General features: G+C 47.0%; 1 protein-coding gene across 2 annotated transcripts; it reads left to right on the top strand.

The window, feature by feature from the left end:
• The first annotated feature begins 752 nt into the window (after positions 1-752).
• TOB1 (transducer of ERBB2, 1) lies at positions 753-5,604 on the top strand. Of its 2 annotated transcripts, none has more exons than XM_080394354.1 (2): positions 753-1,018; positions 3,654-5,604. In XM_080394354.1, the coding sequence occupies exon 2, from the start codon at positions 3,791-3,793 to the stop codon at positions 4,772-4,774; it is 984 nt and encodes a 327-aa protein (XP_080250480.1). In that variant the 5' UTR covers positions 753-1,018; positions 3,654-3,790; the 3' UTR covers positions 4,775-5,604. The 2 variants fall into 2 exon arrangements, with proteins under 2 accessions (XP_080250480.1, XP_080250481.1); XM_080394355.1 differs by lacking the exon at positions 753-1,018 and adding an exon at positions 1,810-2,607.
• The last annotated feature ends 8,175 nt before the right edge of the window (positions 5,605-13,779 follow it).

Raw genomic sequence — 13,779 nt, 5'->3', positions numbered from 1 at the left:
GGCGGCCGAGGCCTGCAGGCCCGAGCCAGGCCGGAGCCAGGCGCGGCCCTGCCGGGCCTCGCACGCCGCCGCGGCGCAGAGGGGGTCGCGGGCATTCCCCCTCCCCCCGGGTAACTCTTTTCCCCCCAAAACTGGGCTTTGACGTCTCCCTCCTCGATACTCAGTGACCAATCAGGCGGCTCCCCGGGGGGGCAGGCAGCCAATCGGTCAGCGTTGCTACCTGTGGGGAGTATTTTTAGCGGCGGCGGAGCTGGGGGGGGGCTGTGAGGGGCTGCCCCCCCTCCCCACCGAGGGGAGGCCGCCCCCGCCAGCGGCCCCGGGACGCAGCCTGGCCCCTTGCCCCCAGGCGTGAGGGGCTGCGGGACGGCCCCGCTCCCCGCCGCCGTTCGGCCGGCCCTCCGCGGAGCCGCAGCCGAGGTCCCCGCGGGCCGTGGCCGCCCCCCCCCCCCCGCCGCGGCGGTCATGGGAGATGTAGTCCCTCCCCCCACCCTTCCCTGCGGAGACGAGGGGCGCGAGGGCAGGGTTTGACGTCGGCAGTGACGCAACGGTGTTGTGGGGTGAGGCGCTCGCTGACGTAGAGAGCGGCCCCGCCACGCCGGGGTGGGGGAAGGGGCGGCAGCAGCGGGGGGCGGGGCCGGGGGCGGGGCGCGGCAGGTGACGGGCAGGCGCGGGCCGGGCGGGCGGCGGGGGCAGGGCCGGGCGGGGGGCGGGGGAAGGGAGGCGATATATGGGGGCGCGCCGGGCGGGGAGGCAGTAGCAGAAGGAGCCCAGCTGCGGCGGCCGAGCGCGCCCGTCGTGGGGGTGTGAGCAGCGCAGCCCTCCCCCCCTTTCCCTCCCCCCCCTTTTTTTTTCCAACCCTCCCCCTCCCTTTTTTTTTTTCTCTTTCCTTTCCCCTCCCATCCTCGCCGAGGGAGCCGGCTCTCGGAGATGGGGGTCGGGTGCTGAGCCGCCCCCCCACCCCCCCCGCACTCACACCCCCGCCGGGACTGTTTGCACTACCCCCCGCACACCCACCCGGGTGAGTACCGCTCGCTGAGGGCGGGGGCGCCGGCCGGCGCGGGGGTGTGCGCTGGGCGGCGGGGCCCGGGCCGGCGGCAGCCGCTGAGGCGGGGGGCTGGGGCAGCCGCCGCCCGGCCGTGAGGCGAGCGAAGGGCTGAGGCGGCCGCCGCCCGGCCGCTGAAGTGAGGGGCTGAGGCGGGCGCGGCCCCGGGCGCTGCGGCGGGGGGCCCTGAGGCGGCTGAGGCGGGGGTGCCGAGGCGGTCACGACCCCGCGCGGCCGGGGAGAGGGGCGGGCACGGCCCCGCGGGGAGGGGCAGTGCCGGGGGGGGCGCGGCGGCGGGGAGCCGGGGGACAGGAGGGCGTGGGGGCCGCCGGCAGCCCCTCGGAGCCGGGGGCTGGGGGCCAGGGCACGGCCCGGGAAGCCGGGCGGCGGAGGGTCCCTCCCAAGGCGGTCCCTGGACGCGCTCAGCCTGGGAGGGGTGAGCGTTGCCGGCTGACTAATCGCTGCTGCCTGGCCGGGCCTCTCCGGGCAGCGCTGGCAGCCGCCCTCAGGACCCTGCCCGGCGGGGGGGCGGCCGGGGGCGCCACCGGGCGCGGGGTGCCGGCCTGAGTGCCGAGGGAGGGGGCCTTGAACCCCCCCGCCCCCCTCCTTCTGGTCATCTCCCTTCCTCAGCTTTATTTTCTCTTTGACGGGCTTAGAAAAATGCTCCTCTTCCTCCCCCCCCCTCCCCCCCCCCCCCCCCCCCCCCCCCCCTCCTCCTCCTCCCGCCGCTGCCGGAGCTCCCAGGCTGTGAGCAGAAATCTAATGAGACCCGACTGCCTGGTTATGTAACTCCCCACCGCGCTTAAGGCTCCTGCCCCTGCCCCGGCCGGCGCTCTGCCCGGCAGCACCCCGCCGCTGGGAGAGGGTGTCCTCTTTACATAAAACATACATCCTTAAAAAAAAAAAAAACCAAACCAACTTGGAAACGATCAAGCTCCATTTGTTTGACCAGCTGCTTGTACCGTAGTTTGGGGGCTTAAAGAAAAAGCTATAGCGTCCACCCGGTGCGCCTTGAAAAGATCATTTCTTTCCTAAAGGACGTGGGGGGGAAGGGAAACGAAACAGATGGATTAATAAATCATTTTTAAATGCCCCTTCTAACCCACCCAATCAGCTTTTCTGTACTGATTGTGGCCCTTTTGTAAATATCTTCTGTTTGCCCTTGATCTTTTCCTTATCCCCACCCAGTGCTGATCCAGCAAACGTTTAAAGGTCGCCTTATCGTACAAGCTTTCAAACTATTCCCATACCATGTTGGGGAGAACGCGAGTGGCTTGGAAATAGGGTTCCAGACTTTATAAGGAGATTATTTGGAGCAAGAAATAAAAAAGCATTGTATTCACTTTGTCAAAGGATTTTCATACTGACTTTGATTCCTCTAATCTTTAGTGACAGCTACGCTACATTTTGTTCATAGTGATGCAGTGCAGAAAAGGACACTCTTAATTGAAATTCTCATTGGGCATTTCACTTGAGCCAAAAAAAAAAACCCCAACCCCCTATTTTGTTTCATTGGAACTTTTTGAACAAAAGTGTTTCCTCTGGATGAGTACCTTTATGCCAAGGTACTGCAGGATTTTTGTTAGCAGTATGTGTGCTAATGCTTGAATCTTGTCCCTTTAACTTTAGATAGCTAATTTCTCTTTTGTTCTTTGTGAAGGAGTGGCAACCATATTTTATATTTAATATAAAATGGAGTCGTGGAGAAGGAGAAGAGCAGTCGTTTTTGAGGCTATCCAAAGCTCTTAGCTCTAGTAACTTTGTGAAATCTGAACTATAGACAGCGCGATAAGTGAATTTTGTATATATTAATAGATTACATATGATACTATAGAATAATTTGTAGAAAGGGGAAAAATTGTGAATTAATGTATTGTAACCATTTCGTGGTCGTTGCCACCCTTATGACAGAAGATACATGCATCTATTTTGTATGCATTGACCGCATTACCAGTTTAGCTATTCTGAGGAAGAATTGTATGTATATGTGCAGCGGACATTTTCTCTTCGGTTAGCATAATTTCACCAATGCGCAGTTTATGCAGATGGTTTGCTTGGACTTAAATGTTGCATAATTTTAATTACTTGTGTGAAATCTTCTGAAGCAACTGTTCACATTTTTATAATACTGCACCTTACAGTGCAACCAATATGTTTGCAAACTTTAAAATGATAAATGACCCTTGGCCGAAGACCTTTCAGGCTAAACTAATAGCCTGGTGCTAAATTTTGCAGCTGAGTACTATAAATCATTCAAATATGGGTTGGTAATTGAACCCTTGACAGGCCTGGCAGTTCTGTGATGCTTTAAAAATTATCCTTGCTGCTTTGTGAATAACTAAACGGCAAGCTCATGTGATTTTGAAATGCCCCATGCTGTATATGTAAACACACGCCTAGTGCATCTTCTGCAGTATTGTTCGTAAGTCATGCTGAATGTGGCTGACATCCTCACCTTCCGCAGGCATGAACATAAGTGGTTTGATGCACATATTTTTTGCCTTACAAAGTAACCTATTTTATGCAAAAAGTGAAGCTAAAAGAATAGGCCTTAGAGCTTGATCTTACACTTTCCTTATTTGGATGTGTTTGCTTTTGTTTTTTCTTAAAGGAACAAGAGCACTCAAGGTGAAGGATAATAATCAACTAGAATCAGCACTTTGAATGAAATTTTGTTCCCCTGTGGCATCTTGAACACTTTCTTCTTCGGGTTTTGAAACAGACTTATAACTTTGTGGCATAGCAGCTATGCAGCTTGAAATCCAAGTAGCACTCAATTTTATTATTTCATATTTGTACAATAAGCTTCCCAGACGACGTGTCAACATTTTTGGTGAAGAGCTTGAAAGACTTCTTAAGAAGAAGTATGAAGGGCACTGGTATCCAGAAAAGCCATACAAAGGATCAGGGTTTAGATGTATACATATAGGGGAGAAAGTGGACCCAGTCATAGAACAAGCATCCAAAGAGAGTGGTTTGGACATTGATGATGTTCGTGGCAACTTGCCTCAGGATCTTAGTGTTTGGATTGACCCATTTGAGGTTTCATACCAAATTGGTGAAAAGGGACCAGTGAAAGTGCTTTATGTGGATGATAATGAAAATGGATGTGAGTTGGATAAGGAAATCAAGAACAGCTTTAACCCAGAGGCCCAGGTGTTCATGCCAATTAGTGACCCAGCATCTTCAGTGTCTAGTTCTCCTTCTCCTCCCTTTGGTCACTCTGCTGCTGTGAGCCCAACTTTCATGCCCCGCTCCACTCAGCCTTTAACCTTCACCACTGCCACATTTGCTGCCACCAAGTTTGGCTCGACCAAAATGAAGAATAGCGGCCGTAGCAACAAGGTCGCCCGCACTTCTCCCACCAACCTTGGCTTGAATGTCAATGACCTGTTGAAGCAGAAAGGCCTTTCCTCCTCCATGCACTCTCTCTACGGGCTTGGCTTAGGCAGTCAGCAGCAGCAACAGCAGCAGCAGCAGCAGAAGACTTCTGCCCTTTCTCCTAACGCAAAGGAGTTCATTTTCCCCAACATGCAGGGTCAAGGTAGTACCAGTAGCATCTTTCCTGGTGACAGCCCCCTTAACCTCAGTCCTCTCCAGTACAGTAATGCCTTTGATATGTTTGCAGCCTATGGAGGTCTAAATGAGAAGTCTTTTGTGGATGGCTTGAATTTTAGTTTAAACAACATGCAGTATTCTAACCAGCAATTCCAGCCAGTTATGGCTAACTAAAAATAAACCGAAAGTGAAATATAAGTAAATACTATTGTACAAGTTAAAATGCACGTACCCAAGGGTGTATCTTTTTTTCCACCTCTTGAGATTTTTTTTAAGGCTTGTAGTATGAATACATTCAGGCTTGGTTAGATAAATACAACATGCATCATTTTTTCATTTGCCAACCAAGCACAAAATTATTTTATACTGACTGTACATTACAAAAATATACTCTCAAAATATGGCCTCTTACAGTATTTAAGATATAGCAAGGTCGTGGCTGATTTTTTTCATGTGTCTATATATATATGTACACAAGCATATATGTATATATATATTTAAAAAATTGGCACTAATAGGTGGGTTTATTGGTCTTTTTCTAATTGTATAATTTAATTTAGTACAAAGTTTGTAAAATATCAGAGTATATATATTGTTTCTACAACATGGTATTGCATTTATATCTTTTTACTACAGTGATCTGTGACAGCTGCAGCAGCTTCATGTTGTATTTTTTTTACTGAAATTGTAAGATATCCATCTTAAAGACATCAATTCTAAAAAAAAAAAATAAAAAGTTGTGTACAGAATATTCCTTAGTGGTGGAATTAAAATGTACGAAATATTTGCTTTTTTCAAAAGAAACACAAATTGTATTTTCTGTTAAAAGTTTAAAGATTTTTGCTATATATTATGGAAGAAAATGTAATCGTAAATATTAATTTTGTACCTACATTGTGCAATACTTGAAAAAAGGTATAAAAGTATTTTGAGTCAGTGTCTTACATGTTAAGAGGGACTGAAATAGTTTATATTAAGTTTGTATTAAAATTCTTTAAAATTAATTCACTGTTGTGGTCTTTGTTTTTACTGTTCTGCTGAAGATCAGAGCGCTGCGTTTATTGTGTTGTCAGTGCTAATGATGCAAAAAAGTCTGACTCAGTGCCTCACAAAGGAGCAATGGAAAGGGTTGCTGTGTTGATGCACCACAATAATGGGTTGCTTTACCTAAAATACTACTGACAAAGCACATAGACTGATTAAGTGTTTGCCTACAATTATTTGAGCAAACTTTTGCTTGTTTTCTGTAACTGCAGCTCACTGAAGTCAGAAGGTAATTTTATTTTGTTTTTTTCCTTGAGAGTTAAGACTGTAAGCTCTGTGAATGGTGAGTTATTGTGTGATATGATGTATCTAGAAGGGACTCAGGTGATCCAGTGAAATTCACTTGCCATGGCACCAGAATGGATTTGAACTATTATCTCGAGAGGTCCTAGACCAGTGCATCAGCGTTCTGTTTCTGTATTAGGGATTAATAGCTCAGAAACTAAACTGAATAAAAGTGCTGATTTACAGTTTACTAACTCATTGTAAACTTCCATTTTTTTATGCTCTATTAAAGAGTGAAATGTAATGCAACTACAATGTGACATTCTAAGGGTTTTATTCTAGTGGATTTTACCGATTTTGACTTAAAAGCTTCTCAAAATGTGAATGTGAGTGGGAGGAGAAAGAATTCAGAGGCTGACAAAGCACCTCAGCTTTTCCAGGGCTATTTTGAAGTTGCATCCCTTACTCTCTCCCATCTTTTTGGCAAATAGTGTTCCTTGCTAGTGGACATTGTCAAGGGGAAGAGAACCTTAACAACTTTAATACGTAAGTCTAACAAACATCAGCTTATTTTCCGTGGAAGTTCCAGCTGTAGAAAGAGAAGAGACATGCTAAGTGGGTGGTCCTTTGGCTCATGGTGGTGAGTAATAACCTACAGATTAAAATTACCTGAGCTTTAGTATTCTGAAACTGGAATTGGAGGGTGAAGATCAGTCTTTTCCTGTTTGATGCACTTGATTTTACAAAAGGTGTAAGTTGCGTGCACACATACACCCCTGGTTTGGTGTGAGCAGAATTTTGGTGGAAATGGCCTAGTGCTGTAAGGAAGAGGGTGTTTTTCAACACCAGCGTGAGACCTTTGCTTTGGACAGAGCTGTGAAGACCTGAGCTGGGTGGAGATGTGAAGCCGACAGTGGTATCAATTTCCAGTGCCATGACAACCAATTCAAAAGCAATAATGGAGCGAAGGGTTTTTTAGGCTTCAACTGTCTCTGTTTAATTGGCGCCTTTTTATTGAGTTTGCCATCTGGTTTATCTTTCCACTAACGGCACATCAGTGGACAGGACTGTACTTAAGAAGTGCATGATTTGGTGTCTAATTTAAAGTGGATGACTTTGCTTTTAAAAGGAATTAGAAAAAGAATTAGGAAAAAAAATACTGGTTCAATTACTGGAAAATGGAGAAGGTTATCTCTGTGTATTATTTCTATTTGTATGCCTAGACTTTAAGACTCTACTACAGTTTTACTATTTAAAATACAATAGTAATACCTAAACTGCGTAGGACGTTGAGCAAGTTGACAGTGGAGACTGTACTACACGTTCTCTTAATATTTCTATTCCTGTGATTTAAACTGAGATCATTTGTCTTAAAGGTCATGGAGCTTATCCTCTTCCCGTGCTGATTTGTTCACTTCCACCGTAACCAGCTCTGCATACGAAGGGCAGTGGTTTGCAACAAGGAGGAATCTCTGGAAACAAGGTGGTTTTTCTGCGGCACCTTTTTTAATACAAAGATTTTAATAAGCGGGGTTGTTTATGGTGCTTTGCAAGGAGACGATCTGTAGGGAGAGCTTCCAGTTTTCTTCGAAGAATGCAAGTGTGAAAATTTGTAATGTTTTTCCTTACTCCTTACAGAAATTAAAGATGAGTGCTTTCTGTTCAGTCTACTTCACCCATTTATTTATCTTTTGCTAAAGTTTGGTGCTGGATTTGTTAGCTCAGACATATACATTGCAACGTTCTGTTCTAAATGATTGCCAAGGCAATCTCTGGTTTAATTTGCACACACCCGGTGTTCTGCTCTGGAGCCGTGCTGTCAGGTAAGCGCGTTTCTGTGAGAGAAAGGGTGTCGGGAGGAGTAAAGGGGGCAAAGGAAGCATTTGCTCAGTTGTGCAAGTTCTTTTGTATTTTCTCTTGTGAACATGCAATTTTACTTCCTTAAAATTGCCGGTGTAAGTTAAACCTCGGAAGATGTCTTTAATTTACAGTAAAGAAAAGGGTAACACTGTAAGTACGCGTCCCCCTTGATGCTGCTTAGTGCATCCTGTCTCTGCACCCGAGGTCCCCACCCAAGCACAAATTAAAATCACTTTCGTCTGTAAGGCTTGCTCGTTTCAGCACAATCCATTAACTTCTAAAAATCGTAATTTTGTGAAATGGAGCTCAGAGGCACGTTGTCATGGCAGGGTAGCAAGGATTTGATGGACGGCTACTGTCTGTGCTACATTTGTTTTGTGGGTAGACAACGGACCTTACGCTTGATCAGAAGTCTGGGAGCGGTCGCCAAAATCAAATTGATCCAATTATTTCTGCAAAGGAGAGCCAGCTCGCAGGTGGAGTTCACGGTATGTAGCGCTTCCTTACTGCATCGTGTTCTCAGAGGTGCCTGCTACGGATGTGAACGCAGAGGGCACAGGCTGCGCTGGCACTGGCATCCCGGTGAGTACAAGTTTTGTAGTTCTCTTAACTTCAACTATCTCATCGACTAACTAATTTACACAAATTGAGGGCTGGGTGTAAGCCCCAGGAAGGTCCATCCCTCCTCCTCCACGCAGAATTTGAATGCTGTTACACATGGCGTGTGCGGCCTCTTGCTGCAGACGCCCGTGGCAGATGTATGCAGCCTGCCCGGCTGCCTGCGCCCTGTGCTCCCACCGGACTCCAACGTGCAAAAAAGCCTGTTGGTAGCAAACAGCCCAGTTGCATTTTTGAAATATCAAGTAACCAAACAACTAGTTGTTAAATCAGCTCTTTGGACCAGCAGGGGATCAAAGCAGAGTTCATGTACTGATCTGGCGCCCCAGACTGTTCTATTAACGTTTCAGGAATAAATACCTCCGAGTTTGTGTTGGTAGGTTTGGAGCAGATGAAGCAAACCGGCGGTTCAGCACTTCTTTTTTATATCATCAGCAAGTTGATTTAAATTGAGTGTACAGAGTTGGCCGCATTCCTCTCATGAGCTGCATAAAAAGTTCGCTAAATTGAAGTGCCAGAGCAGTAAAATCCTGCTGAAGGGATTGTTTCCAAAGATGAGTGAGAGGAACTGTTAAACTGTTACTGTGGCAGCGCGCGTATGACTTTTGTCCTCTTGGCTTTATTTTAGTGACGGTAGTAAGGAGTTTTGCGTTACAGAAGGGAAAAAGCATTAAGGCTCGGGAACATAAACCACATTCCCCTTGGCGCTACGAGTTCTCTACCTCATAGACAAAATATGATCAGTGTGCAGGAGTAGCAGGTGTAAAATATTTTTAGAAAAAACCTTGGCGTACAGCGCAGACATCCCTCGACCCCCATCCTTTATTCTGTCCGCTTTTGTTTGTTAAAAACAACGCGTAGTATTGATGGCTGCAGTTTTGGTGGAACTTGCTGTAGTTTTCGTTCAGTAATTTAGCACTTCAGAGGCCTGAAATCAGAGATCCTCTCCTCTGAGAGCTGGGACACCATTACATTACATTGGAACAGTCTATAGCCTCTGTGCCCTCTTGGAGCTCATTGCGCTGCATTCCCTCGTCCCCTTGGCTCCAAGGCTGCCCATAGCATAAAACAAAAGGGGACTCTGGGAATGTGGTGCTTTAATTATTGTTCAGTGCCCCTGTGAGCTTCTCTGAGAAAGTTATACCTGGCTAATGCAATTAAAAGCAGACCTGGAAACCCACCTCTTTTTTTTTTTTCTTGGCAGAATATATTCATTCCGTCCTACACCCATAACCCTTCCTTTGTGTTTTCTGTCTCTCCCACAGCATCCTTGGAAGGACCGACGTGCACTGCTGCCTGTGTTGGCTGCCTCTCGCTGTTTGCTCTGCTGCACCAGGCTTTCACGCCGCTCTTTGCAGCTGGACTCAGCTCCCGTCAGACCTCATCTCTGAAGCTGCTGGATGCCAGGAGCAGCTGTGCCGTGGAAGACCTCAGCACGTGGTGCTCTGGCCACCAGAAGGTACCCTCTCCCTCTGCCCTGGGTAGGCTGTGGTGGAGCTGGCTTCACTTTAAAGATGTAGCGTAAAGAACTACTGGATGTCGGGATACGGTCCAGGGTTCTGTTAGGTGCTCACAGTCTCGTGCAACTGGGTGAATTGGCGGCTCGGGCAGCCTCATCCAGTGACGCAACAGCCTGGGAGCTGTTAGTCACATTGATGGAAATGGGAGGTGGCAGGTTAGCGAAGAACATAGGATAACGGATGACAACTCAGGCACCCCACGTTCCAGATCTGTCTGTGGGCAAGTCACTGCCCTTTTCTGTGTTGGTTCCCACCTCTGTCTCCACTGAAATTCACTGTGAGCAGGTGTCAGCCGTTAGCTGGCAGTTGCTGGCCTTTTGCTGTCGATAAGGAACTTCATCCGATTTCTGTGTGCCACAGGAGCATCTTCTGAGGCTGACCTACTGTTCTCTCCTTTTATTGCCTTTAGTCTCTGTGGCCTTTGAGAGCCTCCTCCATTGTACAATTCACTTAACGTGTATGGGATGACCTTTACATTTTGAAATAAGGCATGCATATAAAAGTGAAGCACTTGATTCTCATTGTCCATGGTATATAGAGTCTGATTCATCCACCATCGGAGCAGAAGGCCTCCGGAGCAGTGAGATCTCACATACTGACTATTGTGATTCTCTAAAAGAATTTCTGTGGGTGTTTCTATAGATACGGAAGTATATATTCCTCCAGTACAAATCATGTGAAAATTTTGCACCAGCCTACTCACTGAAGTTGCTGCTGGTCAAAATTAGATTTGCATACAGATTTTACAAACTAAAACAAATTCCCCTTTGATTTTTTGGTAGACCATAAGGTTAAGCATCCCGTGTACCAGCACAGCAACTGGGGCTGCTGGGCTCTGCCCCAGCTGTGCCATGAACTGTCTGCCCAGTCTTCAACAGGTTGCTTCAGCCTCGTCGCGAGTAGTTTCAGTGTTTTTAAGCCTATACTTGAGCCTTTAACTCCCCGCTGAGTCTCAGATGTGGTAGGTAACTACAATTTATTTTTTAAGCCAGCGGGTTCTCGGTCTGTCTGTGTCTCTCGGGGTCAGTCAGATACACACAGCACCCCTGTTTGGCGGTTTAGTGGGAAGAGTCCAAGATTCCTGGCTACCTGTGAAAACGTGAACGCCTGGGGCAATTACCTACTTTGCAGGTATTTGTGAATCTCATGTTGTCTTCAGTAACTGCTTAGAGCCACCGATCATATTTTGCTTGAGAACATCTGATGTTTCATTTTTAAGTAATGCGTGAGGATGCTCTCCATGTGTGCCTCCTAGACTGTTGGAGTGCTGTCCTTAAAGACTCACTTCAGTGTTGCCAAACCAAATCACTCGAGAAATTGTGATTCAGGCCTCCAAGAATATTTTAGAAATTATGAGGTAATCATAAAAAATAATCAGCCTCTCACCATATTAATTTGTCTTCTGGGTACAGAGTTAAATAGATTTCAGATTGTTCTAGCTTTTCTTTACAAGTCCACAAAGAAGTTAATTTTTATGTGAAAATGTAGATCCTTTGGAAATCACAGGTTCCCAGGGACTAGCACTTCAGAGGAAACAAAATATCTGAAGGATAGTGATGAACTCAGAAGTGTTGGCAATTAACCACAGCTGCTTAATGGAATCAGATTTCCAAGTGATACAGAAGGACGGAGAGCTGCCACCGCCCTCCTGTCTGTGTGGTTTGGTGACAGGTTTGACAGTCTGGTGGCAACAACTGGAGGCAACCAACTCCAATTAACTTGTACCAACCGATAAAGGACAGAAACACTCGGTAAAGGATCAACCACTGCATCTCTGACCTCGCACTCCTGACCTTCAAGGAAGGTCTCCAAGACTGCTTCAAAAGACAGTCCAAGTACTAAAATTCCTGACTCTAGGATATAAAAATCACACAGATGTTGATTGCACCTTGCATTGTAATTTTTGCTACCACCAGCCATCCCTAGGTAATAATTATTCCTGTCTTTCTCGCTCTCTCTTTGTGCCATAAGTGACATTATCAGCTGTCCTCTGGCTAGCATCCTCCCTTTGATCAACAGGAACCAATCATCCTTTCCCTCAAATTGCCTAATTCATTAATATAATGAAGTTTAACTCAGAACAATTATTCTCAACCTGTATTTAGCTCTAAGGTTATTGCTTCTATTTCAGACCTGAGGAAGCCTTATGTGCCTGAAAGCATGTGTAGTTTTTCCGACTGCACCAGCTGACCTAATAATCGCTGTCCCTTCTCCCTGCCATTGCCTCGCTTACGTCTTGCACTGTCCTCGCTACAACGCGTTTGGCTGCACCACTGTGCTGGTTCCTGCTCCGCTGAGTCTACAAACGAAGGCAAAGCCTTGGCGAGCTGCTATGGGAGGTACTCTACTAGCCTAATTAATGGGAGGGAAGCGTAGACATCGTGCAGTGGAGCTGCACGGGCTGTAAGCCATCCATCCCGCCATGTCTCATGTTGCCTCGTTGTCCCCAAGTGTGCCATGTGGCAGTGGCTGGGGGGAGTAAGCAAAGCTGCTGGTGATACTGGAGACCTGTGAGCAAGGCTGACTTGATGATCTCCTCAGTAATGGCACGCAGGTGGGGGGTGATGAACTTCCGAAGGTCAGTGAGGTTGTCTTTCATTTTTTTTCTTGGTGTCTCTGTGGTTGCAAGAATTCGGTATTTGGAATAGCTTACCTGCCCAAAGTTAGATACCAGAAGATCAGTTAAATTTAGCATCTGGATCTCATCTTTGTGAATCAGTCCTTTTTACCAGTGTTCTGCTGTACAAACTCTCTCTTACCTTGTTTAGTCTTTGAAGTTCCTGGGTTTCCGCCTCCTGATTTTTCTTTCTTCAAGGTCTTCCTTAAAACTTGCTTTTCTTGGTTTCCTTCCCGAGCCAAGCTGTTCTCCCCCTTCTGCTTGTCCGAGGTCTGTGCCTCACCATGTATAATTTGCAGTGTGTTATCTGATGGAGACTGTAATCTCTTCAGGGCAGGGCTGTGTCCTTCCCCGGCCTCACAGTTGCCTGGTGTATGAGGCTGAGTAAGGAGGACAGAAATTCAAGAGTATACACACACTCTCAAATAAACTGTGTATGTTGTGATCTGTGTTCAAGAAACAAATGCAGAGACAATTGTTATTAGTTAAGATGGTTTACACTGTACCACCGGGGGCTTGAGAAGTGGATGCTTTAGACAAAAAGCCTTCCTTTAGAAAATGTTTGTGGAATATATTTATCTAAAAATACACATACTTATGGTAGAGAATGATGCTCCTCTGCTGATCTATAGTTAATTGTCGATGGTAACATGGGACTCTTACAAACAATCCTGCTGTATTAATATACACTTTATCCCTTTCTTTCTCTGCAGCATTCCAAAGCCCTTCCCAGGCTGATTTCCATGGCTGCGCTGCTGCTGTTGAAAAAGTCCTGCTCCACCACCATGCCCGCGAGGCTCAGAAAAGGAGGATGGATGGATCCTCTTCACCTACAGCAAAGGTAACTGTGGGAGGGAAACCTTCACTATGCAGGACAGACTTCTGCCTTTAACAATCACCGAAACCTTTCCTCTCTACATGTGTGCTGTGGGCAATATGTGCTAATAATACATTTTAAAATACATTTTGGTCTGAGATCTCCAATGAGTTTGGCTTTTTGATGCCTGCACAAATGGACTCCGCGTACTTAAAAGTATGGCTGACAATTAGAAAATGAGTGATACGTAAGTGGAGATGGGGATCCTCCGTGAGACTGATTTTGAGATGACTGTCTCCAAAGGTCTGAGTGGTTGGTGCTGGGGTTTTGACTTTGCCTATTTTCTGGAGAGATCTGGGGCTGTCCAGCCCAACCCTGCTGCCAGGGGCATTGCTGCAGGGTGGCAACTGGCCCATTCCCTCTCCTGACATTTGCATTTGCTCAAACAAAGGGCTCATTCTGGCTGGGAGTGCTGCAG

This window comes from Falco punctatus (assembly GCF_963210335.1).
Source record: "Falco punctatus genome assembly, chromosome: 1".
Taxonomy (NCBI): domain Eukaryota; kingdom Metazoa; phylum Chordata; class Aves; order Falconiformes; family Falconidae; genus Falco; species Falco punctatus.
The sequence above is the reverse complement of the archived record's forward strand: the minus strand, read 5'-3'. Positions and strand labels throughout refer to the sequence as shown.